Source organism: Pseudorasbora parva, chromosome 18 (assembly GCF_024679245.1).
Source record: "Pseudorasbora parva isolate DD20220531a chromosome 18, ASM2467924v1, whole genome shotgun sequence".
Lineage (NCBI taxonomy): Eukaryota > Metazoa > Chordata > Actinopteri > Cypriniformes > Gobionidae > Pseudorasbora > Pseudorasbora parva.
In genome coordinates, this window is record NC_090189.1 from 33,125,887 (window position 1) to 33,153,405 (window position 27,519).

At 35.3% G+C, this 27,519-nt stretch overlaps 3 protein-coding genes across 4 annotated transcripts in view; 2 read left to right on the plus strand and 1 right to left on the minus strand.

Annotated features, from left to right (window-relative positions):
* The window catches only part of nsd1b (nuclear receptor binding SET domain protein 1b), a 40,482-nt gene extending 32,442 nt beyond the window's left edge, over window positions 1-8,040 (plus strand). The window contains exons 23-24 of one of the 2 annotated variants that reach the window (XM_067424345.1): window positions 1,198-1,399; window positions 1,670-8,040. In XM_067424345.1, the coding sequence (XP_067280446.1) occupies window positions 1,198-1,399; window positions 1,670-2,190 (723 nt within the window). In that variant the 3' untranslated portion in view covers window positions 2,191-8,040. Of the gene's footprint in view, window positions 1-1,175; window positions 1,400-1,669 lie in introns of those variants that run through there. The other variant, XM_067424347.1, reaches the window with a different exon arrangement.
* A 236-nt stretch (window positions 8,041-8,276) lies between these two features.
* rab24 (RAB24, member RAS oncogene family) lies at window positions 8,277-14,981 on the minus strand. Its single transcript, XM_067424348.1, has 9 exons — window positions 14,492-14,981; window positions 13,424-13,564; window positions 13,061-13,129; window positions 12,904-12,982; window positions 11,720-11,787; window positions 11,542-11,641; window positions 11,401-11,451; window positions 11,250-11,309; window positions 8,277-9,583 (listed from the first exon to the last, which is right to left on the minus strand). The coding sequence occupies exons 2-9, from the start codon at window positions 13,538-13,540 to the stop codon at window positions 9,519-9,521; spliced, it is 609 nt and encodes a 202-aa protein (XP_067280449.1). The 5' UTR covers window positions 13,541-13,564; window positions 14,492-14,981; the 3' UTR covers window positions 8,277-9,518.
* Window positions 14,982-15,529: 548 nt separating this feature from the next.
* Window positions 15,530-23,704, plus strand: taf9 (TAF9 RNA polymerase II, TATA box binding protein (TBP)-associated factor). The gene is made up of 7 exons (XM_067423209.1): window positions 15,530-15,677; window positions 16,076-16,157; window positions 17,607-17,743; window positions 17,824-17,958; window positions 20,714-20,795; window positions 20,981-21,091; window positions 23,372-23,704. The coding sequence occupies exons 1-7, from the start codon at window positions 15,642-15,644 to the stop codon at window positions 23,533-23,535; spliced, it is 747 nt and encodes a 248-aa protein (XP_067279310.1). The 5' UTR covers window positions 15,530-15,641; the 3' UTR covers window positions 23,536-23,704.
* Window positions 23,705-27,519: the final 3,815 nt, after the last annotated feature.

Below are 27,519 nucleotides of genomic sequence, written 5' to 3' on the forward strand. Positions count from 1 at the left end.
GAAACATATGCCACTGACTGTAACCTTACCTGGGATAAAGACATTTCACACGCGCCGCCAGAAGAACTGTTCAGGGGAACTGTTAGTGCTGCACCGACCCGCGGGACGCTTTTATGAAGTTATTTGGCCCGCCCCGCACCACTGTATATATTTTTACAACACGCCGCGCACCCGCGACCATTAAATAGACATACGGGGTCCGCAGGTTATGAGACGAACCGCGCATCACTAGTTCAGGGCTATCAGGGTTGTCATGTCAACAAATGCACGCGCTATGGCATCCCCTGTTGTAGGATGACTGAGCTTACGACAGTAGTTGAGGACATTATTTTTTCCAAACTGTAGGGGGACCCCGAGAGCAAAAGTAGCCAAGTGGGGCTTTAACTAACAGTGCAAACACAATGTAAATAAGAGATGAATTGATTATAACGGGAGTTTTGGCGAGAGTCTCAGTCACTGATAAATTTGCGCTGTTTGATTGACAGCTCTAGCGATTGTAAAGAAAGTGTTTTTTGACCATTTTATATATATAATTTAAATAGTTTAAATAACAGATTATTTATTCACTCTCGATTTCGAGACAAAGAACATCTGACTCTACATGAATTATTACATATCAGAAATCACTGCTCACAGATTAGGCATTACAATTAACATAGTTACTTGCATGTTGTCATATTACTGTCGAGTTTATATCATAAATGTCTGTTTGCGAAACCACAGTGAAATGTACAGAACAAACAAATAATGCTCAACTGAGACATTCACATTGTTGAAAATAAATAACCACATTCCTAGCATTAGGATCCAGGTAATGTTATCAATTTCCAGTGATCCTGTATTGCGCTTCTGTCCTCGTCATCTCACTAACATGCCAGTGGGCGGGGCCAAAGTTGCAATGATGAAGTAGGATTTTCTTCTACAGAGGCCGTCGTTCACCTATAGAATAGGCACATTACACATAGAATTGTTCTCTGGGCTTGGTTTCAATAAAAGTTTTCAGTTCTGAAATTTAATAGTTATATGTCAGTTTATGACCCCTTTCAGGTCTGGACTCAGAGGTGCGATACATTTCTAATGTAAACCTGTCCGATTTTTCCCAAGAAAGTTTTAGTATGCAAAGCATTCTTGCAAATTCAGTGAACCTTTCTGTTTTGATAAGTAATTGTAGTTAGACATCAACTCTGTGTCTATTAGAACAACCCCCCATCAGATGATAAAGGCCGTAAGCTGAAGAAGAAGTCCCAGATGAAGCGCAAATCCAAGCAGGAAGTAATCAAGGTGCGAGAGGATGAGTGCTTTAGCTGTGGAGATGGAGGACAGATTGTGTCCTGCAAGAGGCCAGGCTGTCCAAAGGTTTACCATGCCGACTGCCTCAATCTCACCAAGAGACCTGCAGGTCAGTCTTGAAGTATCCTTAAATCCGCTGCTCACTGAACATAAAGTCATTATTCAGCTCAAGTCAGCTCAATGTTGATTCAGTTTAGTTCAATTATAAAACCAGCTTAATTCAGCTGTAAGCAACTCTACAGAAGGTAATAGTGCTGTTATTCATCTCTACTCAGTTCAATGTTGATTTAATGCAGATCAATAACAATGTCAATGTTGCAGAGTTCATGAATTACGTAAAACTAATTTGATTTAATGAGGATCTTCTTTTGCGTTTCAGGACGTTGGGAATGTCCCTGGCATCAGTGCGACTTGTGTGGACAGGAAGCCGCTTCCTTCTGTGAGATGTGCCCTAGTTCTTATTGTGTCGAACATCGAGATGGCATGCTTTTCATATCCAAACTGGATGGGCGATTGTCATGCAGCGAGCACGACCCCTGTGGCCCCGAGCCTCTGGAGCCTGGCGAGATCCGGGAATGCCCCACAGAACTCGTGACAACGTACCCTATAAACCTCATCAGAGGTGCCAAAACCAAAACCGCAATCCTAAACACTACGGCTGTCCCGCAGGCTCCCTCTCCTCCTGATATAGCCCCTCAGGTCTCCTTTAGCCCCCCCAGTAGCCCTCCACCACTTAACATCTCTTTAAACTGTGCATATTCACCCATTTCTTCCTATGGAGAAGAAGAAAAAGAAGTAGAAGAGGAAGACAGTTTGATGCAATTAGAAATGGATGGTGAGAAGAGCGTATCTCAAGATAATTCGGAACGACTGAGGATAAAGAAGAAAACCGAAGTATGAAGGTTTAATCTATTGACTATTGAAGAAAACTGACCCAGAGTTTAAATTTCCCAACAGATCTGTTTTTAGACATGTTCTTGTTTTCTCACCACTAGAGAGTTTCTAGTGTACTTTGATTTCCAACCACTACAACTTGAAGATGGTACTCAAAACGGTTCGCATCTCCTTCTGTAATCTGGTGGATTTTATGAGGTTGATTTTAACTGCACTGGGGAACATAACAATGCTTACTAAAAAAAAAGATTCAAATGAAGATTGAACAGTATCCACATCACAACATCATGGGACGTCATGAGATTATGGCCATCTTATAATATTTCTTGCTACATTTGGCAGTTGGCACTATGAAAGATGTTGAGCATCACAAAAAAACAACAATGAAGAGACTAAAGATACAGTATTGAGGGAAGGGAATATATTTTTCCATGGAAATGCCATTGCCTTCTTCATCGAGTCAAATAATAATGACTATAAATAATAAGCACTGTTACCAAAACCCATTTGTTCAGTATATTTGCTCTGTGAGCAAATGGTACAGAACCTAAACTTAGGTAAAATTTTACTATTGATTGGTTGGTGTATTCAAGCCCAAAGTATTCTTTGGTTTTTACGCGAATGCTATATGCACACAGCGCGTGTGATGTTAATTATTGGCATCACCGTAGTACTCACTTACTGTAAACATGAAGCCCAAATTTTTTAAGCACGTGTACTTTATGTACGCTAATAATCTGATACACAAGGTTGCAACACTGGGCCAAACTGTAAAAATGTTAGAGATGGAACAAATAACTACTGAAGACCACATTAAAAATAGAAAGAGGAGGTTAAGAGATATTGCAGCTAGTTTTAAAAATTACAAAGAGTATAGTTTCTAGAGAAATATAGCACTGACATTAGACAAAGATGAATATTTCTAGTGAACGTGTCAACCCGCCTATGTTGTTATATGCTATCAAATTGACTATACTTCAAAAGGTTTGTGTTTGGCTGTACGCATATGCTAAGCATTTGTATCAAAACTGAAATATACTTCGGTGATGGTAATTAAAGTGCCCCTATTATGCTTTTTCAGATACTATCTTTCATGCAGTGAGTAATAAAGCTATTTGTGAATGTAAAAGATTTTAAAGATCAAAGTGCACAGTAAAAAAAAAAAAGTAATTGTCTCTCAAAAATAGAAAAAGAATCGATTCTTAACTGCAGAAACAAGTCATTAGTAACTCCAGTTTTACTTCTGTAACTTGCGTACGTAGCATTGTAACAAATAATACATATGGCCTTCATTGGCTGCCCGCGAATAACGTCTACTTTGACCCGCCCTCAAACGCTGGTTCGTGTTGTGTACGCGTCGAGAAAACGCTTGTTTTCTGCTCTACTCTGCAAAAGCAAATTCTCTTTGGAAACACTTCCAAAGGATGAGGATGTGAAGAGTCAGTGGTTAAAATGACCACAACGAGACAATACCAGTTTAACCTTTTGAGGATTGCTTCTCAAATATCTGTGAGATCTAAATGGGATTTACTAAACACTTGTCTATTAAAGACAGGACAGTATTTTATTTGGACCAGCTTGCTTTTCAGAATCACAACCCATAAGTATGATTAATTATTGATGTATATATTTTCTACCAGGTGTTCACAATGCATTATTTTGTGTAGGTCTCTGGTTAACTGGCTAACTCACATCATTACTTCAAAACATTACGTTTTAACTATTAGTTATTACTTCTGATAAGCAGTTGTGGGACACTACTATCTAAAATGTTGTCCTTAATGCAGATTGTCTATTGTTCTTAAGATGAGTAATGATAAAGAACGGAGAAAGATTTGTTTTTGTTTTTTTACAAACATTTGTTACATCAGTCATTCTCGTTGCTAGCTTATGCGCTGTTATTGATACAGTTAATGATACAGTTCCTGCATGTGTGCCGCAGTAAATAAAAAATATACACATGGGTTTGTTGATGGACACCTGTTAATGCTGATGGTGAGGAATTACATTTGAAACCTCTCATAATGCATGTCAGAATGAGTAGCACATCAACGTCCTGCTCAAGTCGTCTTTACGATGGAGGTTGATTAACAAGTTCTTCTAAAGGCTCATCGTTGGACCCGCACTTGGATTGGTATGGTAAAAGTAACGTCATCATTACTGTCTTTACAGTGTGTACACTCACTGAGAATTGAGGAAGCCTCCGGAGCTAAAGTTCAGTTATGGTAATAGGCATTTTGTTTCCGACAGGCGTTGTAAGTGGTAGACCAATCACAACAGACTGGGCCATCTGGCCAATCAGAGCAGAGCAGGCTCGCGGAAAGGAGGAATTTAGACAGACTGGTTCACCCGACGAGTCTAAGAATCATGAAAAATGTGGTGATGTGCAATGTCTCTTATAAGAAAATAAAAGTGTTTGTCGACATTTGATGGTGGTTAACCGGTTGTAGGAGACTTCAAAAACAAAATTAAGAATCTTTAAAATAGCATAATAGGGGCACTTTAATACAATTCAAATATCTGTTTTGATCCTGTATTTTTCACATCGCATTACAGCTGTTTCAGTTTCTTCAAGACTATCGTTTTGTTGAAGCACTTTTTTATAATAATCCAAAATTTGCCTACTAACACGTTGAGGCAAAGGCAAGAATACTTTTCCAGAAAAAGTTCCCAGAAATGTTTTCAAATTAATCGACAGAGTTTGATGCATTCTACAAAGGAAGTGTTTCTCCGTTTTGATCGATGACAGACCCCCTAGAGGTCTTCAACCCTGCTCCTGGCGACCCACTGTCCTGCGAAGTCTATTTCCAACCTGCTTCAGCTTATTTTTAACAAGCGATCCTGAAGAGCTTGTTTAGCTTCACCTGTCTTTAATTAGGGTTGGAGCTAAACTCTGCAGGACAGTGGCTCCCCAGGAGCAGAGTTGAAGACCTTTGCCCAGATATTCCCAAAATCCTCTAGTGTAAAGTGTGCTATGAATTTAAAGGTGAACTGTGTCATTGTTGAAACACTTGCGGCATCCAACAGTTACAAGACTTTCAAAGAAACAGGAAGTCCTGTCCCAACTCACATCAGTGATTGAGCCAGAAGTGTAAATGTTGGCTGCTCAACCAGAGCACTCTAGTTAGACGAGCAAAATGATAAGCTGTTCTATCCTGTTGTATATGTTTTTATACATTTAAGCTAAATGGGAGAAAGTAACAGACTTTTGCAAACCTGGTAAGTTAAACACTCCCAGTCTAGTCTTTGGTATTCGGTGACTTCATGTTAAATCAGCATACACTTTGAACTGAGACTACTCATATTATAAGTGTAAAGCACTATTCATGGCAACAATACAAGTCCTCTATCATATTTTGTGAAGCTAATGTATATAGGACTTATGATTTTGGCCTGTTGCATGTAAAACTCCTGAATTCCCTCTTCTGGTTTTCCTGATCAAGTGTTCTTCTTGTTGAACATCATTTCAACCCCTTTTTTCCCCCTTTTCTTTTGTACTGTATTCATGCATAGAATTGTTAACTTGATAGTTTTCTTGCTGCTCCTAGAGTCATTCCACTTCAGTATATTTCAGACAAATTATCAAGCAAAAGGGGAAAAATGTGTTGCCTTGTCAGAGATTTTAATTGTGCTGTAGTGCTTTGTACAGAATAAACAACAGTACACACTTGCTGCATCCTTACTGCTGTTTTCCTGTTTAGAGTTTGATCTAAACTGTATTTAATTTATTTATAGCATAAGCCAGTCATTAATTGTCATTAGTCAAACGTGACCGGAAACTATTAAATCTCACAAAAGTGGTAAGAAATGCTTGGGTTGTATTTCACCCCCCAAATAAAAATAAATTCTGTTTTACATAAAGAAAATGAAACCCGTTTTGGGGATCATTGAAGTGTTTCACATTGCAACATTAATTTCATGACAATGCTGAAAAAATTACTTCTCATTACTGTCACACAAAACTATTATATTTACATTCTAAACTACATGTACACTGTAAAAAAAATTGTGTTGGTTTTTGTTGGTTTAACTTAAAAAAGTAAGTAACCTGGTTGCCTTAAAATTTTGAGTTTATTGAAATTAAAAATTTGAGTTGATATAATGAAGGAAATTTGTTTAATAAATAGAAACTCAAAATATAATTGTATCTGAACCACATACAAAAAATTTGATAAATCATGAAAAAAGCACAATTTGGCATGTTTCACTGCGTCATCAGAAATAAAACACACACTTACACAATATGCTTATTAAATAATTTAATAATGTTTTAATAAAGGTTGTCGAATCTCAAAAAATGTTCATTGTATTAACTCAAAATTTTAATTTCAATGAACTCAAAATTTTAAGGCAACCAGGTAACTTTTTTTCTAAATATTTTTTTTACAGTGTATACATTATGGTATAATTTATTATACTGTACTTAATATATACTGATTTTAATAACAATAACAAATAGTCCAGACACGTTGATTTGAGTTTAACAAATAGTCCAGACACTTTGATATAGATATATAAAGTGCTCTCAAATTGATAAATCACATTCAAAATAATATGTGTGTGTGCTGTGTATATATTTGTTTTTTTTATATTTATTCATTTATATACATATACACACATACGTACATGCAAATATTTCTTAAATATATATGTGTGTATTCAAATATACATAATTACACAAAGTACACATACATGTAAACACAAAGTTTTATTTTGGATGTGATTAATCAATTTGACAGCACTAATATACACTACTAATCAAAAGTTTGGACACACTTTCCCATTCTCTTTGGAAAAGTGTGTCCAGACTTTTGACTGGTAGTGTATAAATACAGTTGCAAGAAAAAGTATGTGAACAGCGTGCAGAATTTGTGAAAATGTGAAGAATTTTATCAAAATAATAGATCATACAAAATGCATGTTATGTTTTATTTAGTACAGTTCTGAGTAAGATATTTAACTTTTTTTTTAAATGTATTTTTTTACATGTAGTCCACAAGACAAGACAAAAAAAAAAAGCTGAATTAATTAAAATTACCTCGTTCAAATGTTTATAAAACCCTTGAAATACTGTGTGTCTTTTTGAAGAACCTTTAACGCATGACAGACAATAGACTCAAAAACAACCATCGCAGCCGTGGATCATCCAGGGAACGACAGTATTGAGAATTCATAAAGGGTTCATAAACTTTTGAATGAGGTAATTTTTATCAAATCAGCTCTTTGTTTTTGTCTTTTCGGCTAAAACGTAAACAACTTTTCTGTCAAATATCTTATTCAGGACAGTATTGCATAAAAATAACATGCATTTTGTATGATGGTATGAACATTTTCACAGATTCTGCATGCAAGCGGATCACATACTTTTTCTTGCAACATTATATAACGATCAGGAACAACATGAAGACCTAATATCGTGTTGGACCCCCTTTTTATGTCAAAACCACTAGACCTGAAGGTGTGCTGTGGTATCTGGCCCCAAGATGTTAACAACAGATCCTTTAAGTCCTGTAAGTTGCAAGGTGGGGCCTCCATGGATCGGACTTGTTTTTTCAGCTCATCCCACAGATGCTCGATTGGATTGAGATCTGGGAAATTTGGAGGCCCAAGTCAACACCTCAAACTCATTGTGCTCCTCAAATAATCCCTGAATCCTTTTTCAGACACACCTGGCCATCCACGTGATGTAAAAAAAACGTGATTCATCAGACCAGACCACCTTCTTTCATTGCGCCGTGGTCCAGTTCTACTGTTAGCGCTTATAGCGGTGGACAGGGTTCAGCATGGGCACCCTGACTGGTCTGTGGCTATGCAGCCCCATACACAACAAACTATTGAGCATTGTGAATTCAATTTCTGACAACTTTCTATCAGATCCAGCATTAACTTTGATGTTAGCAATTTGAGCTATAGTATAGCTTGTCTGTTTGACTGGATCCCACTGGCCAGCCTTCACTCCCTACTTGCATCAATGAGCCTTGGCCACCCATGACCATCACCACTGTTCCTTCTTTGGACTACTTTTGATAGATACTGACCACTACAGACCAGGCACATTTTTTCCATGTTCAATTTAGGTGATCACCGCTCAGTTGTAAGACTCATTCCCAGTAACACAAACTACTTAAGATCACATGCTTTAGTTTTTAAGTGCTAATCTTCATGTAATCTAACAGTAAAATGTCACAAAGTAAATTATTACATGGTCCTTCTTTTCAGTAGAATGCCCAGAGAAAATGGCACAATATCAGGAACTCTCTAGAATGACATGTAAAATATGCACATTTTTCACAAGAACCATGTTCATGTATTTTAGCTACAGGCCTCTTTCAGCAGTATTTAATACATTCACAATATGAACTGAGAGCGAACTAAGGCTGTAATGTTCGCACAAACATGTTCACAACAGTTAGTGTCCCAGTTTACAATATCTTACCCAAACTGCACTGAAGTAAAATTTAAATAATAATAGAAACAACACTGTAAACATTAACATCGCATTCATCAAATGCTGCACATCAACTCACTTTTGCAGCTCTATTATGTCAACTGCATATAATAAACATGATATACAGGAAATTTTGGGCTTGATTATCATTAACATGGCAAACTAACAGTTGTGATATTTCCAGATATCAAGTTCACCATGGTATTATTATAATGTTCACTTGACCACAGTTATACAGTTAATAGCTTTTTCTGCTGGGCATCATTATGATTCAAGAATATAATAATGGGAAACTGCCTTTTACTCTCTGTGATTTTCCTGAACTTTATCATGAGAAAATGTTTGAAATGGTTTCAGATCTGTGAAAACTGCAACTTAAATGGCTTCAGTTTAGTGTGGACGTATGCAACAAAATTGTCCATACATCAGTACAGCAGGATAAATTAAGGGTGTAAACATTATGATCCTCAAAAGATCTATAAAATAGAGACGCTTTAAATGATAAAAGGTGATTAATCACTCAAGGCATTGTTTGTGAAAATTGGCAACGATCATCTCCATGCAATGGCATCTGTTCCTAAAGCTTGCTTTGTGTCTTTTCTTTTTGGTAAAATGGATTGCCATGCACTGTTGATATTTGCTTCAGTCAACATTCTCAGGTCCAAAAAGTGTTCCTGACTAAGAAAAAATTGTTCATTTCTTGAACACAAGAAAAGGAAGAATCCATCACCTTCTTCATTTCCAAAAGCCCAATCTCAACATACTTCACAGCGAAAAAAGGAAAAAGAAAAACACTCCAGATGATGCGTCGAGGAGTATAAAAGACAGAGAGCCTCCAGTCTTCCCAAAATAGATCATATGATACAGCAGTTTTTCCTGTGATAGGTCAGTTATGGCAGCAGTTGTCAAAATAAGAGTCCTTCTTTTGTCCGAGATCCACCCCCTTCTCTTCTGTGAGGATACAATACCAAAACAGTAAAATAAAATACAAACAATATCCAATTATTTTAGCAATTTTATTTCTATTATCATTTACTTGCCATAAATAAAATGATTATTAAACGCAAAAGCTTTTCAAATAATGTCAAGCTTGTCGATAATGTAGAAAATGGTGTTGTACATATGTATATGTAAATAAATAACTATTAACACCAAGGATGATAATTTATGATACAGATACAGCATACACTACTGGTCAAGGTTTGAAAATAAGAAGGTTTATTAATGTTTTTGAAAGTAGTCACTTAATTGTTTATGTAAATTAATATACATTTATGAAATTAATAAATAGCCAAAAAGTTATATTTATAATAAATGCTGTTCTTCTGAAGCAGAGCAGTCTATTCAAAGGAAAAAAACCAGTTCCCACAAAAATATTAAGCAGTACAACTGTTAAACATTAATAATAATAATAATAATAAGAATATATTTTAGCATTGTAGCACCAAATCATCATATTAGAATGCTTTCTGAAGGATCATGTGATACTTAAGACTTGAGTAATGATGCTAAAAATTGAGCTTTGCATCACAGAAAAAAAATTTATATTTTAAAATGTATTACAACAGAAACCAGTTATTTTAAATTGCAATAATATTACTCAATATTACTATTTTTAAAGCTACACTGTGTGATATTTTCCCCCATCTAGCTGTGTAAAAGTATATGACCATCCAGTGAATAATAGTTTCTGTTCCTCTCAATTCTGATTTCGTTTTAACGCCTACAGTGACCGACTTAGTCCAAGATTAAAATGGCAATCCCCCTCTTCACATTCGACACGGTGCCATCGAGTGTTAAAACGCGAAAGGCGAAGCTTGAATTTACGGGTATGTCCCTCTTTGGCTAATGTACTTTCAAGATGGAGGGCCAACATGGCGGCCGGCATTCGAACCCCTCACCCGTATGTATTTTCAATGGCATATTATAAACTTACAAGAATACTTAATTACTTGAAAGAAGTATATACATTAATGAGCAAATATATTTTTGAAAGAACTAAGTGTTTTTAGCTAAGAATAAACTAAAAAAGTTACACAGTGTAGCTTTGACGTATTGTTGATCAAATAAATGCAGCCTTGGTTAGAACAAGATTTCCAAACATTTGACCAGTAGTTTACTTTAAATATAACAAATAGCAGAGTTCACGTCACAACTATAAATGATAAACAAATTAAAATATTTTTTTTTCCCAGCTAAGGAACTATAAAGAAATGTACAGCATCCATTCTGCTTTAAAGAGCATGTGCATTTAAAGTGACAGACAACAAACCACCAACACACACTTAGAATAAACACAGCGTTATCATTTGTTGACGTAAAAGCTAACATGGTTCTCGATCTTAATATAAATGGGGTAGGTTAGACAGGTATTTTAAAGCCAGCAAATCTTTGTATATATCATGATTGCGTGCTGCAGCTTTGTTTATTCACAAAGACAAGCAGTCTACCAAGGTCATTGTAACGAAAAAAGTTCTCATGCTAAGCATCAACAGAATGCTACATTTGTTAGCAAATGAGTTAGCATGACAGCTTATGTACCTGACAGGACCACGTGTATTGTGTAAAATAATAATAAATGTGTTTTTTAAAGTTTTATTTTGCAACAAATTCCCACCTTGCATGAACTCTAAAGCACAGCTACTGAAATCTTCAGCCACCTTCTGAAACACCTCATCTGTACGAAAACACAATTGAGAAGTGAAACTTCTCGGTATGTTACACATAAGTAGTTCTCAATAGAGAAGATACACTGGAGTATCACTTACCAACATTTTTTCCTGTTTTGCTGGAGGTTTCGAAATGTTGGGCACCTATTTCTGCAAAGAAAAGTTTTTTTTTTTTTTTTGTATTATTGTTTTTACAATAGTTGCATGAAAAAAACCAAAAGCAGGTAAATTCATGCATACCATCTGCAAAGTCTTGAACATCATGGTAGTCTACTTGCCGCACACTTCGATCGGCTTCGATGAGGTCACTCTTGGTACCACACAAATATATCTTGCAGTGCTGGAAATAAAATAATGCATCAATGAAGTTGTGCAGAATAATCTTGAGATGTTGTTGTGAGATGTGGGTATATTTTACCTCTTCACAGTTCTGTAACTCCTTCACCCAGAACCTGGCCCTTTTAAAACTGCTGCTGTCAGTCAAATCTATGTGCAAATGTCAAAGACAACAACAACGTTTTAAAAAATTACGATTAATTTTTTTTAAATCAGCAAGAATGCATCAAATTGTCATTTGTAACTTTAAGGTCCTGTTCTTCGCGATTCCATCTTTCAAAGATTCTTCCCATCTTTCAACCATCTTTAGTTACTGTGTAATGTTGCTGTTAGAGCATAAATTATACCTGTAAAATGATAAAGCTCAAAGTTCAATGCAAAGCGAGATATTTTATTTAACAGAAGTTCCCTTTCAAAGCCTACAGCGAACGGACGTATCAGAACTCGTTACGTATTTCTGAAGGAGGGACTTCATAGAACAAGGAAATCATCAGGCCGTTTTTAGGACAGAGGAAAAAGCGCTGTACAGATAAGTAAATTGTGTGAAAAATACTGTTTTTTTACACGCGAATCATGAACTCATGTTATATTGCACACTGTAAACACGATCAAGGCTTCAAAAACACACGAAAAACGGGACCTTTAATAAATTATATTTTAAAATATATTTTAAAACAGAAATTTGTTGTTTTAAATATACAAATTATTATTGTAAATATCACATCATCATTTTTTATTATGTTTTTCATTAAATAATGCAGCCATGTTGAGATTTCTTTGCAAAAACATAAAACCTCTGAAATTAAAACCCATTTATAGTTTATGCAACAAAAAAAAACATTAAATTTATGCATGTTTGCATGTATGTATGTATGATCTATGCATGTATGTATGTATGCATGTATGTATGTGTGTGTGTGTGTAAATTTATTTATTATAAAATATCAAATATATAATCAACCATAATCAAAAATATTTTGGGACAGTCAAAAAAAGTAGAACAAAATTTGTACCATCATGGGAACATATTTCATTATATTAACAGTTTAACACAGCCCTAAAAACAACACACAAATCTTTTTCTTTTTTTCAAACATAAACTGCCCAGCAGAACTTGTAACTACTGTAAGATGTACACGGAGTGAGCAAGTATGAGCCATTTACTTGCTCACGGTCACCTGACTGCTAGACTAACTGGTGCATCCTGGACTTCTTTCCAAAAAAAAAAAAACATTTGCCATGTACAACTGTGAGAGAAGGATTTACCATAGCAGACAACGGCAGCACGGGCTCCTCTGTAATAGATTCTGCTCATGGCCTCATAACGTTCAGACCCAGCAGTGTCCTGAGATGACAAGAAACACAAGAAGTCACTAACAAGCGGTTGACAAGCATATATGAAGACTCTAGTAACAACACTTACCCATATTCCCAGCGTAATCACTTTGTCATTGACATTGAGGGCTTTTGCAACAAACGCAGCCCCTATAGTCTTAATGAGATAAAAACAAACACAAACGCATCAAGACTAGCAACATCAAATAAGGTCATCGTTTAATTTGTTTTTTTGTTTTTTTTTTAATATAAATCACTGACATTGGAAGGTAGCTGTAACTGTGGAGCTGGTTTATTTGACACATGATTAGAGATAGCGGTTACCCAGTCAAATGTAAATCATACACAAAAACGTCTTTAATGAGAACAAACAACCTTGCAATAATTGAGAAAGGCCCGGCCTAATGACCACCAATTACTTATTCAGGTGTCTATAAAAACGCATACTTACATTTTGATAAGGTCCCACAAGAAAGCGGCGATGTACGTATCTCTCCACAAGGCTGGTTTTACCTACACTCTCCTTGCCAAGCATGACCACCTTTGCATCCACTCGCATGGCAGTCATGATTATTTGGGCTTGTAGAAGACACTAAAGAAAAAATAATCATGGGGCCATTGTGTAGACACACACACACACACACATATTATATAATATAATATATTATGTATATATATATATATATATATATATATATATATATATATATATATATATATATATATATACATACACATTATATATATATATATATATATATATATATATATATATATATATATATATATATATATATATATATATATATATATATATATATATATATATATATATATATACATACATACATACACACACACACACCAACAAAATATATAACATTGTTCTAGTGGCTTTTGGATATTTTAATTCGAAAATCTTACATATTGTGTGTGTGTGTGTGTATATATATATAAAGTACATTTCAAATATTTAGCTATGTTTAAATAGCACACTTATTTTGATGTGTTGATTAAGATGGTACACATTTGACATGTAAAGTTCTTGATTTTACACACCTGTACTGCGTTATTCAATTTAAAGTTTAATTCAAATATACTTAACTGCAACTTCAATACGTAATTATTACAAATGTGTAATTACAAATTAATTTAAACAAAATACATAATAGTTTACTTGTACATAATGCAGTATACATCAATATTTCAGACAAGTATTTAAATTATAAAGATCAGAGAAGTATGCCAAAAAACAAAACAAAAACCAGTTAAATGAAAATATATTTAATATAAATTAGAATTATACATTTTCAAGTGTCCGAGAACATTATGTTCAGCAAGCATTTATTTTTCCCGAAATAAATAGTATTTTTTTAAGTATGGCTATTGCCTAAGTGTTGTAGTAGTAGAAGAATTCAGAGCTAGCTTTGGCTAATGCGCAGTTTCAGTAGGCTATATCAAGCAAAATATTATCCATATGAAACATTAAAAGGTTTGTTGCCCCATATTTTTCACTTACCTGTGCTCTTAATGTATCAGTTGACGGGACTTTAGGAGTGACTTGACTGACAGATGAATACTGTAACTGGGTGGCTAATGGTTCAGTTAGCAATCCACACTGACGTGCCAGTAAAAACTCCTAATAATACAGTTAGACTACTTGATAAATAAATACATAAGCAGCGAGTCACAAGACAGAACTGAGCCAATGGTCAAAAATAAAATAATCAGTGATTTGTTCACCGTAAAACGAAAAGGAAAACAAAACAGCTTAACGTTAGCGTTCAACATAACTAAATACAGCAGAGCTTGATAATTTCCGAGCCATGTTTTCCCCGTTTACATGGGAAAAACTACAGTAAACGGTCTGACAGATGTTATATGTACTCGGTGGAAGAGGAACCGTAGTGTGTTTAGCTAGCTGGAATAAACTAGTGTGTGTGTTTTTTGTTTATATAGAGGAGGATGTGACTTCACTAGAGACAGTGTGGTTGTGTCTCAAATAGTATGTATGAATCGTGAACCCATCGAGTCGGATCTTTGATTCATTTGACCTATTCATTGAGGGATCAGTGAATCAAATCCAGCCTGACATTTCGGGAAATATGAATATGTAATCACATCTTTTTTTCACACAGTTATCACACAAGCTGGTTATTGATATAGTTTAATATAAATACTTATTGTATTTGGGTTAAAAGTAACTTTGTAATTAGTTAAATCGTGACTGTAAGGAATTGAACTTCACATGAAATTTCAGTCAATACTCGTAAACAACACGTTATCTAAAAACATAATATTATTGTATTTGTAACTTTATGCCACGCCGTGATGTCAAACACCGCGTTATCTTTAACTCAGTTGCTTGAACTTTAACTGTTCGAAAGAACCGATTCGCGGAAATAGTTCAGACGTGCAATCACCATGAGCACGTGCTTGCAGTTTGGGCGCGTTAAATGTCTGAACCGCTGCTGATTGGTTGCTCGAGTCAGTAATCTCTCAGTGATTGGTTGCTTGTATCCGCCACTCATTTTTGTCTTCATCCAGACTGGCTGCGCTGTGTCGGCACCGCCCAGGATGGGCAAAATGGTGTCTAGGTAGTCAACTCATTTGGAAAATTTTGAACAAACCCAAGTCTTCAGGGGAGGAGAATCTGAGTTCGTGTGAAAATGGCGTCTCCGAAAACAGTGCCTAAAGATGCACAGGTAAATAATGAGTCAGAAACGGTTTTATCATTGTTGTGTGTACCATTTATTGATTTTTTAAACAATAGCGAGTAAAGCAGTATGTTTAAAGAGTGACTGGCATTTTATTCATCTTATTCTTTGTGCAACATCCATGCGTTAGCACGCTAACTGTTCTTCTGTAATGCAGTGGTTTGAGTTTCAATTTGGCGCGATTCTGACACGTTGTGTTATAATTTGCCATTTTTTTTGGTGAACGTTAAGTTAAATGCATGTAAGAATAATTTACCAAAGTGAAGTAAAATGTGTGCTACATCGCTGCAAATAACCCGCAACTGAGTCGAATTGATGCTAATATAGTTTGCATAATATTTCCCTTTCACAGTTTTTGCTTTCATATTTTATTACTATTTTTAAAGGTTATGATGCAGATTCTTAAAGACATGGGGGTCACGGAGTACGAGCCTAGAGTGGTCAATCAAATGCTGGAGTTTACGTACAGTAAGTCAGGATTTCTTTAATAAAAAAATAAAATTGACAGGTCTGTTTCTTTAATGGAATTTTGCAGCATTTTTATGAACGATTTATCCATGCATGTCTTTTTTTCTTATTCTTCTGGTCATAATCTTTATTCAAAATAATCTGCCCTCCCTCTTGGCACAACATCAATTATCAGATGACATCTTTACTGGCGGGACAGCCTGTCACTCACATGACATCACAGCAGTGTCAAACCACAACCATCCTTTTTTCACAGACTGATGACTAAAATTTTCACAGACATTTTTTATTATTATATTATCTTTGCATCACATTGCAAGTTAAACTAGTTAACCTCTTAAAGGGTTAGTTCACCCAACAATGAAATTTATGTAATTTCTCACTCGTAAGACCTCCGTTCATCATCGGAACACAGTTTAAGATATTAACATATTTTATATTTTAGTCCCAGAGCATATGCAGGCTATGCCCACTTTACTGTCCATGTCCAGAAAGCTAAAAACATCATCAAAGTAGTCCGTATGTGACATCAGTTGGTTGATTAGAATCTCTTGAAGCATCAAAAATACATTTTGGTCCAAAAATATCAAAAACTCTGACTTTATTCAGCATTGTCTTCTCTTCTGTGTTCATCAAAAAAGATTCAAACGGTTCATGAATCAGTGAATCGATCAATGATTCGGACGCCAATGTCACATGATTTCAAAACTGATTTCCGAACTGCTGAAATCAGGTGACATTGCCGATCCGAATCATTGATCGATTCACTGATTCATGAACCGTTTGAATCTTTTTTTGAGGAACACGGAAGAGAAGACAATGCTGAATAAAGTCATAGTTTTTGATATTTTTGGACCAAAATGTATTTTCCATGCTTCAAGAGATTCTAATCAACCAACTGATGTCACATATGGACTACTTTGATGATGTTTTCATTAGCTTTCTGGACATGGACAGTAAAGTGGGCATAGCCTGCATGCTCTGGGACTAAAATATAAAATATCTTAAACTGTGTTCCGATGATGAACGGAGGTCTTACGGGTGAGTCATTAATGGCATAAATTTCATTTTTGGGTGAACTAAAAAGGTACAATGTGTAAAATATTTGGATTAAAATATTTGAAAACCACTAGAACAGTGTTATGTTTTATTCACTTGTACTTACATTATCCCAAATGTTTCCAACCATGTTTAAATCCAGATAAATAAGCAGTTTTAACCAGGACACAGAACATGTCTATGCGTTGCCTATCAATGGCATCATACCCACGTTAACCTCAATTTCTGGATTTATTTTTTAGAAAACGCTATCGCAACTTCCGCTTCATGCTGACTTTTAAGTGTATTGTTAAATGCTTTCAGAGAACATTTTTACACACTCCAGCAATAACCTTTCTGTACTATTAAATCATCCACTAACATTTTAACATTCCTGATGTTTTTCCACAGGATATGTAACCACTATTATCGAGGATGCAAAAATATATTCCACTCATGCCAAGAAGTCCAGTGTGGATGCTGATGACATAAGGTTAGCGATCCAGTGTCGAGTGGATCAGTCGTTCACGTCTCCTCCGCCACGAGATGTAAGTATCTCTTGATGACTAATTCATAACTCGCATGTGACTTAAGGTAATTAACAGTGCTGTTTGGTCCATGGTTTCAGTTCCTGTTGGATATAGCAAGGCAGAAGAACCAAACCCCTTTGCCACTGATCAAACCATACACAGGTCCACGCCTTCCTCCCGACCGCTACTGTCTCACCGCACCAAACTACAGACTCAAGTCCTTGCAGAAAAAGGTATTATTTTAATATGTGATAATATACAGTTTTGGTCTAAATTTTGGATTTGGTGATCTAGGGATGTTTAAGATTTATTCAACCCTCTATGCACACCTTGGCAAATAGCCATTTTGGCTAGTACATTTTTTTGTTTACTCACCAGACTGTACTCTTAACATTAAGCAATTAAAGCGATAGTTCACCCAAAAATGAAAATTAGCCCATGATTTACTCACCCTCAAGTCATCCTAGATGTATATGACATTCTTCTTTTAGTCGGATAAAAGTTGAGTTATATTAAAAAAGTCCTAGCTAATACATTTAAAATGGCAGGGATAGTGTTCTGTTTTTGAAGTCCATAAAAGTCAAATAACGTGCTTCACACGGCTCCGGGAGGTTAATAAATGCCTTTGAAAGTGAATTGATGCTTTAAAGAAAAATATCCATATTTAAAACTTAAAATAAAGTTTCAGCCGATCGCCATCATAGAGGGTTGTACTCGCATACTACTGTACTACTATATGTACTGTGCAGTGATTTTCAACTTTTTTTGACTCCAAAGCCCAACTTTTATCATATTAATAATATTAGAAGGCCATAGTTTTGTCTTTTAAAACTTATTTAACTTTAATCTATGGGGTAATCTGTTTTTGATGTAAAAAATAATAATGTAATTTTAAGGTTTCCTGATATTTTAGGAGCTGAATGTTCTTTAGGGATCCCACTCTTTTTACCAAAGCAATTAACAAAAGTAGTCACAATTTTCAGGAGAAGTTTGTGGGCAAAGAAGGTCCATGGCATTAGTATAAAGCACTGTTCACACAAAGTCACTTTTCAAATCAAGCAACTTTCAGTTGTTGGCCAACAAAGCAAATTCCTGTGACCAAGATGAACTTGTTGCAAAATATGTGGAGAATTTTTTTGCCCTAACACGAAATTCTCAGTCACATGCTGTTCTATTGAAATTAATGGTTTTTCCCAATGAAAATTCACAGACAAAATCGCTGTGACCACACCATATAAAAAAAAAGAAAGAAAAAAAGGATTAATCCATATTTTAATTTATTCAGTAAAGACTAAAGTTTTTGATAACTGTATTCAAGTTCTGTATATTTCCTAACTGCTAGCACTGTTTACAAGGTTGCATGAGTCAAAAACATGGAAAATAACTTTTTGCGCATTCTGACAGGGCAAGCAAAAGAAATGGTCTGACTGGACCAATAGGGGAAAAAAGCCCTCATTATATTGAAGGGCAGATGTGGATGTGACATTTATTATAATGGGTTTATGTCAAATTGTCATTGTTAAAATTTAACTTTAATTAAAGGTTATTTTATTAAAGCATAATGAATGTTTAAAAGATTTTGATTATACTGTAAAGCTGAATGACTATGATTATTATCTTTTTATTGAAGACGGACATTATCAGGGATACTTCTTTCATAAAAAGATACCATTAAGCAAATATCTAAAATATAGGATACCCTCTTTGCTGTTTCTACATTAATTGTGTGATTTAATTGGTTAATTAATTTAATTGATTGACAGCGTGTTTGTGTGTAAATATGTATTAGTTAAGACAAAAGCCTAAGGCAACAAGGGGCGATGGTGTCAAGGAACCCGAACTCCATCAGGCGAAATAATGGAGGAAAAAAACCTTGGGAGAAACCAGGCTCAGTCGGGTACCAGTTCTTCTCTGGTCAAACGACACACAGTGTTTGATTATGATTCAGGCAAAATTACAAATCAGAAGTCATATTAGATTTGAACAGTCAGAATTAGGGATATCACGGTACCAAAATTCCAGTAGTCGGTACCAGTACCATAACATTTTATGCCACTCTGTACCAATTTCGGTACCACAGCTAAATGTTTTTTTTTTAATGTATTAAGTTTATTATTTATGATGATAAACATTATAAATAAATAATACAAATATTTAAATGCTGTATTTTTTTCTAAAGTAAATATAAAAATACTTTTGTTAAAAAAAGATCAAATGAAAAATAATCAACTATCTAGGCATAAGTATCATTATTACTAGAAGAATAAAATTATTACATAGATGTGGCTAAATCTAGAGGATACAACAGTAGCCCTAATATATTCTGTCAATACATTTTTTTTTTAAATCACACTTTTATTTTGAGGGGTTGCTGTGAGTTTTGAGTGTCTGTGTTCATCATATGACCGTTTTTCAGTAAATTCTCATGAAGGGACAGTTTATGCGTTTTTGTCCTTATGCGCACGGCAGAGACAACAAAGACAGCGTGTGTGTGTGTGTGTGTGTGGGCGCACATCTGCGCCCTACTTCATTCATAGAAATGCACATCACAGAGAAACAGAACATGCAGGAGTATTATTTAAATAGTATTGTGCAGTTTAATATTCACATACTCTAGTATATATTCGGCTACAGTCTAGAGCCCTACACTTCTAAACACGGCAGCGACTGAACGCAGCTGCGGGTACTGTGGGAATTGGTACTACCGGTACTACAGAAATGCTGGTATCATCACTTTATTTTTTTTTATTTTTTTATTTTTTTATTTTTTTTGCACCGACTTGGTACCGGAGTACTGGTACTTGTGACATTCCTAGTCAGAATATTTGTCCAGTTCCATCCGGTTGAAGATTGGAGTCATCACGCAAGAGACAGGCTTGTTTATGTTGATGAGGCCATCACAGACTGTGGGAAAACTTGGTTCTTTAAATGTAACAAATGGCTGTAAATAAAAATGTAGTCTAATATGGTTCTGATTTGAATGTTTAGGTGTCTTCGTCCGCGGGCAGGATAACAGTGCCACGGTTGAGTGTGGGGGCAGTGTCCAGCAGGCCGAGCACTCCAACTCTTGGTCAGTTAATACTTTTTGTATAAACCAAAAGATTTCTCAGGACACTTTGTATGCTCATGATTTCCAGTATGCATTCATTAAGCTAACTTTTTCCAAAAGAGCTTTTGGTAGTATCCCTTTGTTCTCATTGATAAATGAGCTAAGTCTAAAACGAAAATTTTCAGGATCCTCATTGTGCTTTACAGGTACTCCATCAGTACAGACAGTCGGGACAAAAGTGGGAACACCTGTGTCACTGACCGGCCAGCGCTTCACCGTTCAGATTCCCAACTCACAGGCTGCCTCTGTCAAATCAGGTACCAGCTTTTAAAGTAGCGTTAATTTTATCAGACGAGACGAGACGAAATCTGTTCGTCAACAACCTTTTTTCCATGACTAAGACGAGACGATGACGAGACTGCACCAATGTCAAAAAATGCTGAATAAGACTAAATTAACATGCATTATTGTTGACGAAAAAAGACGAGACTAAAATGTTTTGCATAAAATAAAAACTAAGATAAAATCTCTCTTAATTTTCGTCTACAATCATCTATACTTTTTCACGAAATCAGAGCTGCTTTGCCTTCAAAATATTCCCGAAAGAGTTCACGCTGTTGCTCAAGCACAGGTCTCAATCTCCTGTTGCTGCTATTGTGGTTGCAACACTAAACTTCATGGAGCTAGAAAACAGTTGCCAACTGTCACACATTTGACGTGAAGCATACGCTTTCAGGCTCTGTCTTACACTCTCACTGTGCCCAAGTAAATCTCATGCCAAATTTGTGAAGTTATAATACAAAATCTAAACAATAAATAGTGTTTTGGCACACTTAATAAAGCCAGAGCCATTGAATAACAGAGTTGCGACATGCATTTATCTCCCGGCGGTGCGTGAAGCACTGAGCAGCGCGCGCTGGGTTGCCGTGACGATCCGCGTGGTCACTCGGCAGCTAAATCTATATTTGTCCAAATATGCAGCACACTGTTTCACTAAGAGCCCGAACACATGCGGTTTAGTGCATGGCTGTGACCACAAATAAAACGGAGAGGACGTGGCTTTTGTTCATTATCCTACAGATTGGTTATTTTGCACTCCTGACAAAAATTAGGTAATGCTTGCAGGTTCGGCGTGCGATTGCTCAAGTTAATTTTACTTTACCGAGCCTTTGTAGCAAAGGCTTCCACAGACGGCGCCGGTTACAGCTTGCTCAGCGCGCTTTACGTTATTTCGTATCAGCACAACGCCTACGCTGCTTCCAAAACTTCCCCGCCATATCTCTACAATAATGATGGAAGACGAGTCTGACAGAAGTGACTGTCTCATGCATATTAATAACTAAATTATCTTGTACGCATACTACAGTGCAGGGATTGGACTGAATGAGCTTCATGTCATGAATATATATCGAGAATTGCTCGGAGCGGTCGACGTCAGCATGTGCCCAGCAGCCCATACTTGGGCCGAAAAGGCCGCGCCGACGTCAGCATTTGTGACGTTGCTCCGACTAAGCTTTTCAAACCGGAAGTCAGAAATCGCTCTGAAAAATGCAAAAATAACTATTTTCACATATGAATACCATTAATGAGTACCCTTAGTGTTTTCAATGATGTGCAGCCTATACATATCTCTTCACATCTCAAAAAAAGTGTTTTGGGGTTTCATGACCCTTTAACATTAATGGCACACTCACACATGCTCATTGGTGGTCAAATGTGACCATACACCTTAACTATTTTTCAATTTACTATTACAATTACTATTAGTGTACTAATTAAGGTAAAATAGACTATTCCAATGCAAAGAGGCAAATTTAGTGTTATTTTGTGGCTGGAAATAGGTAATTTTCATTTGTAACCCAATGGTTCACACACTAGGCCTGTATCGCTGTATCTAGTTCCTCAAAGTATTGCAGATCATAATAACTGTTTACTTATTTTTAGGTTTCGTATTTGAATAAATATTTAGACATTATTAAACAATATATTTATTTAAATGTGAAATTTTAAAACAATAACTTGCATCCTAATATTTTTAATGATACTTATATAAGCACGCACAAGTGAAAATTAATGAATGCGTGCAAATATAATTTAACGCAAGAAAAGTTTAAAATAGTGCTTAAAAAGCCAAACTTTTTTCCCTTATATGTACAGTCAGCAAAAAAAATGAATTGATACTGATTGAAATCGATACATTTAACAAAGTTGCATTCAACAAAAGTCATTCATCAAATTTTGTCTGGTATTTATGCACATTTAACCAATATTTGAGATGTGTGAAACTATTTGACTGAAATGGTTAGAAATATTGTAAATAATCTCAGAAATAATTTATTTTAAAAAAGACTAAAATGTTTTAACTAAAATTTGACTAAGATAAAATGAGTTGTCTTTTGACTAAAACTGACTAAAATCACAAGACTTTTAGTCGACTAAACCTTGACTAACTAAAAAAAGATATGTGAATGACTGAATATGACGACTAAAAAGGACATTTAGCTAAAGACTAAGACTAAATTATATTATTGCTATTATATTGTAGAGGTAACTATAATAACTAATTAAAAATTAATTATTTCATTTTTAATTCACAGCTACTCCTACCACTCCCACGGTTCAGAATGTCCTCATCAACCCCTCTCTCATCGGCTCCAAGAACATCCTCATTACTACCAATATGGTGTCGCAGAATTCATCTAGTGAATCAACGTCTCTTAAGAGGAAGCATGAAGATGAGGATGACTATGATGCTTTATGACCTGCTGTGATTTCTGACTAGCATGGAAGCAAAAGTGATTCTGTAAATAAGCATTTGATAACTATGAGTCTGCCTTTTAGTAGTCTTGTCTTGTTTAGATTATTGCCATTACATATTTACCATGTATTGTTAATTTTTGTAAGTAAACAAAAATGTAAAAAATGATGAACTGTTTTGTTTTTGTTTCAGACTTCATTTTAGTGGTTGTTTAACTATCCTAAATACTAAACTACATGCATACTAAAATCTTGATCACCCTGAGCCATTTAATCACCAAGGGTAATGTAATTTTTGAGAACTCATAAAATCATATTAGGTGTAAATAAAATGCAAATATATATATATATATATATATATATAGACACACACACACACACACACACAAAGTTATTTCTAATGAAATGCCAGCAGAGGGAGCTGGTTAGACAAATGTTTTAACTCCAGGATGCTAATCCTGATATAATTTAGAGGCAGCAAATGAGATGTGCAGTTTGTTAATTAAAAATTGTCAACTGGCCAAGTGTACAAAGGTGTATCTGTATCTGATAAAGCATGGTGCCAGCAGTAAAATCATAGTTAACTCTATTTTACAGTGTCCTTATCTATGTTACATCATGTACTTACCATAGTAATAACAGTAAATTATGCTTAATTAAATGCAACTGACCCACAACCAAACCCTATTCCTACCCTAACCCTATGTTAAATATTACTCCACACTTAAATAACAATGACACTTTAAATTAAAGTTAAACCAAAGAATATTCGTGTATGTAAATGGATTGCACACGTATTTCAGTGTTTTTTCTTTTCTAGAATGAGAAAATTTTAAGGTAATTTGTTAAAATATACATATTCCATCTGTGCATCGCAAATCATAACTTAAATTTTTGTTGTATATTTAACCAGAAAGGATGGGGTTTTATTAGAGCTATTAAAATGTTCCCTGTATGCCTTCTTTAATTTAGTAGCCCAGTAATAACTTTTTATAAAGACTTATTATATCTATTAAAATGTTACCTGTATGCTTTCTTCAATTTAGTAGCCCAGAAATAACTTTTTATTAAGACTTTAAAAAAATTAATTCGGTTTAGAATGGTTTAGTTTTGGCCTTTAAATGCGCCATCTTCTGATTGCATAAAAACGGTGAAACATCCTTTGGTCGTGTTGAAGTGCCATGATGCAACTGTTTGCTGTTTACTTCAAATACTCCTCGCTGCAGACTGTAGCGCGGTGACGTCACGAATATTGCGTCACGAATGTGTTAGCGCGCATGCGCAAAGTGACGTTTCGTCGGTATTTAATACGCATGCGCGCCGATGATGTCACTTTTGTGTATTCGCGCATGCGCGTACATTCATTTTCAATCACCTGAGGATGATGTTAGCGTTCGCTCGAAAGGTATGGATTCCATGGCAGTAAGTCAATAAGCAGTGTATTTATGTTGTTTTTAACAATTGTGTGTTTGTGTTAACAGCTTTTAATTGTTAGGGATGCCATATAGAGCGTCATAAATGTTTAATTTATTAATGTTTAACATGTGTGCCTCTAAACAAATTAATGCTTTGAAGATGTCTTAAAATAGAGCAGAAAGACTTAAATTAAGGAAGTCATGTCATTGATTGTTGCATGCATTGCAAAAATAAAATAAAATAAAAATCCTAATTTTTGTCTTGTTTTTCCAAATAGATATTTAAACATCTTTAAACAGAGATGCATTTACATGGAATGCAAATGTAAATTGAAGTCTCAAAAGAATTAATAAAATTATGGGAATTTATGTTGAAAACAAATCAAATATCTGTCTGTCTGCCTGCATGTCATGCCAGTCTGTAATGTGTCTGTCTGTATGTCATGCCAGTCTGTAATGTGTGTGTCTGTCTGCATGTCATGCCAGTCTGTAATGTGTCTGTCTGCCTGCCTGCATGTCATGCCAGTCTGTAATGTGTCTGTCTGCCTGCCTGCATGTCATGCCAGTCTGTAATGTGTCTGTCTGCCTGCATGTCATGCCAGTCTGTAATGTGTCTGTCTGCCTGCCTGCCTGCATGTCATGCCAGTCTGTAATGTGTCTGTCTGCCTGCCTGCATGTCATGCCAGTCTGTAATGTGTCTGTCTGCCTGCCTGCATGTCATGCCAGTCTGTAATGTGTCTGTCTGCCTGCCTGCATGTCATGCCAGTCTGTAATGTGTCTGTCTGCCTGCCTGCATGTCATGCCAGTCTGTAATGTGTCTGTCTGCCTGCATGTCATGCCAGTCTGTAATGTGTCTGTCTGTAATGTTTGTCTTGCCAAAAAAAAAATCTCTCTCTATATATATATATATATATATATATATATATATATATATATATATATATATATATATATATATATATATATATATATATATATATATATTGTTTGTCTGTTATGTCTGTCTGTGTCTATCTATTTATCATGTTTTTGTTTCTGATAGACAGTAAACTCTCAGTTTGTAAACTACTTTGAACTAATGAATCTTCAAACTTCATAGCTATTGAAACTATTTCAAACTTTCAGGCTAGGCTTTTTCAATCTGAAGTTTGTCTTGAGAATTTTTTTATCTTGTTTTTATTCTTAATAAAATAAGTCTCTTAGGTACTTTACAGACAAAGCTAATAACACTCAAGCATATCTTTGTCTAACTTCTTCCAATAATACATTTTAAAATATTGTCCTGGTATGACCCTGTACCATGTTAATGCCTTTCTTCAAAATTATTCAACATTGTTTGTTCTATATTTTATCTAAATTAGGTGTCTAGAACTGGTGTGCATTTTCCACAGAACACAGACAAGAGTTTCGGGTGCCCTGCTCATTGACACTGTGAGACTCTGCACTATCATAGGACTACCCACCTGGGTCTGCTCCTGATGGCGGATGGGGAGACCTGTGGTGATTTCATCCAGATGACGAGGATGAGGGCTATTGCTCGGGTTGAATGTTTGTATATGTGTGTATGATAATCTGTATGTGTACATAATTCTGTAATTATAATGATAAAAGCCATGTCTGCTTTGCTTTGAAATAAAAGAAAGTTGTCACTCTTGCGAGTTATAATATGGGATATAGACACTGAAAATGTACTGTATGTAATCAGTTTAACATAAAACTACTTTATTGGCATAAATGTTTTACATGCCGTATTGTCAAAGCAACAGAAACTGTCCAAAAAATATAATACACAAAAATAAAGAAGAACAATGTAGGCTACAACATAATGTGAAAATAACACATTTATACCATCTGCCATTATTTTATACAATTAATGATCTATGTACATTATGTTACTAAGGGTGGTTATTTATTTATTTAGTGATATTACTTATTTTATTTATGGTCTTAGCGTAATTAGTTTATACGTTTGTAATGCATGGGGCATGTAATTCTTGCAAGTTTCTTCGTGTGTTTGCTGTATTGAATTGGGAATTCAAATTAATAATTTTTGTGAGGCTAAAGATGAATTTCCACCTGCGTGGACAATAAAGAGTTGTAATCTAAACTACACTTAGTTTAAATAAAATACACAGCCATTACAGAGTATACTCTAATTCTTTATAATTATATTGTTTTACCTCAGATGGCATGGTCAAAACCAAGAATATGTGTACTCCGTTTTGCTGTTTTTTATTATTACTTTAGCGTTTTTAACATTTTATTAACCTATTAAGTCAAGTTTTCTCATGCATTTTAAAGACGTGGGACGTCAAACAAGAAATCAAAACATGTGACATCACCGCATAACGCAAATAGTACACACATGCGCTGTCACCACGTTATTGCGCATGCGTTTTAAAGATATGCGATACGTAATATTCGTGACGTATATTCGTGACGTCAGCGCGCTACAGTCTGCAGCGAGGGGTATCTCGTTTACTTCACTAGCCAGTTACGATGCACCTCTGTAATTGGCTGAGGAGAGTGTCAATCAAATCTCCTTCATCCAATAGACTCGTTACTCGCTCTCA

Bases quoted from the DNA above. Each gene is read 5' to 3' on its own strand.
- rab24 (XM_067424348.1), bottom strand. From the start codon at position 13,540: ATGACTGCCATGCGAGTGGATGCAAAGGTGGTCATGCTTGGCAAGGAG. The intron at 13,130-13,423 runs GTAAGTATGCGT...TATCTCATTAAG, and splicing joins TTGTGGGACCTTATCAAAAT to ACTATAGGGGCTGCGTTTGT. The intron at 9,584-11,249 runs GTGGGAATTTGT...GTATCCTCACAG, and splicing joins TGCTTTAGAGTTCATGCAAG to AAGAGAAGGGGGTGGATCTC.
- taf9 (XM_067423209.1), top strand. From the start codon at position 15,642: ATGGCGTCTCCGAAAACAGTGCCTAAAGATGCACAG. The intron at 15,678-16,075 runs GTAAATAATGAG...CTATTTTTAAAG, and splicing joins CAGTGCCTAAAGATGCACAG to GTTATGATGCAGATTCTTAA. The intron at 17,959-20,713 runs GTATTATTTTAA...TTGAATGTTTAG, and splicing joins TCAAGTCCTTGCAGAAAAAG to GTGTCTTCGTCCGCGGGCAG.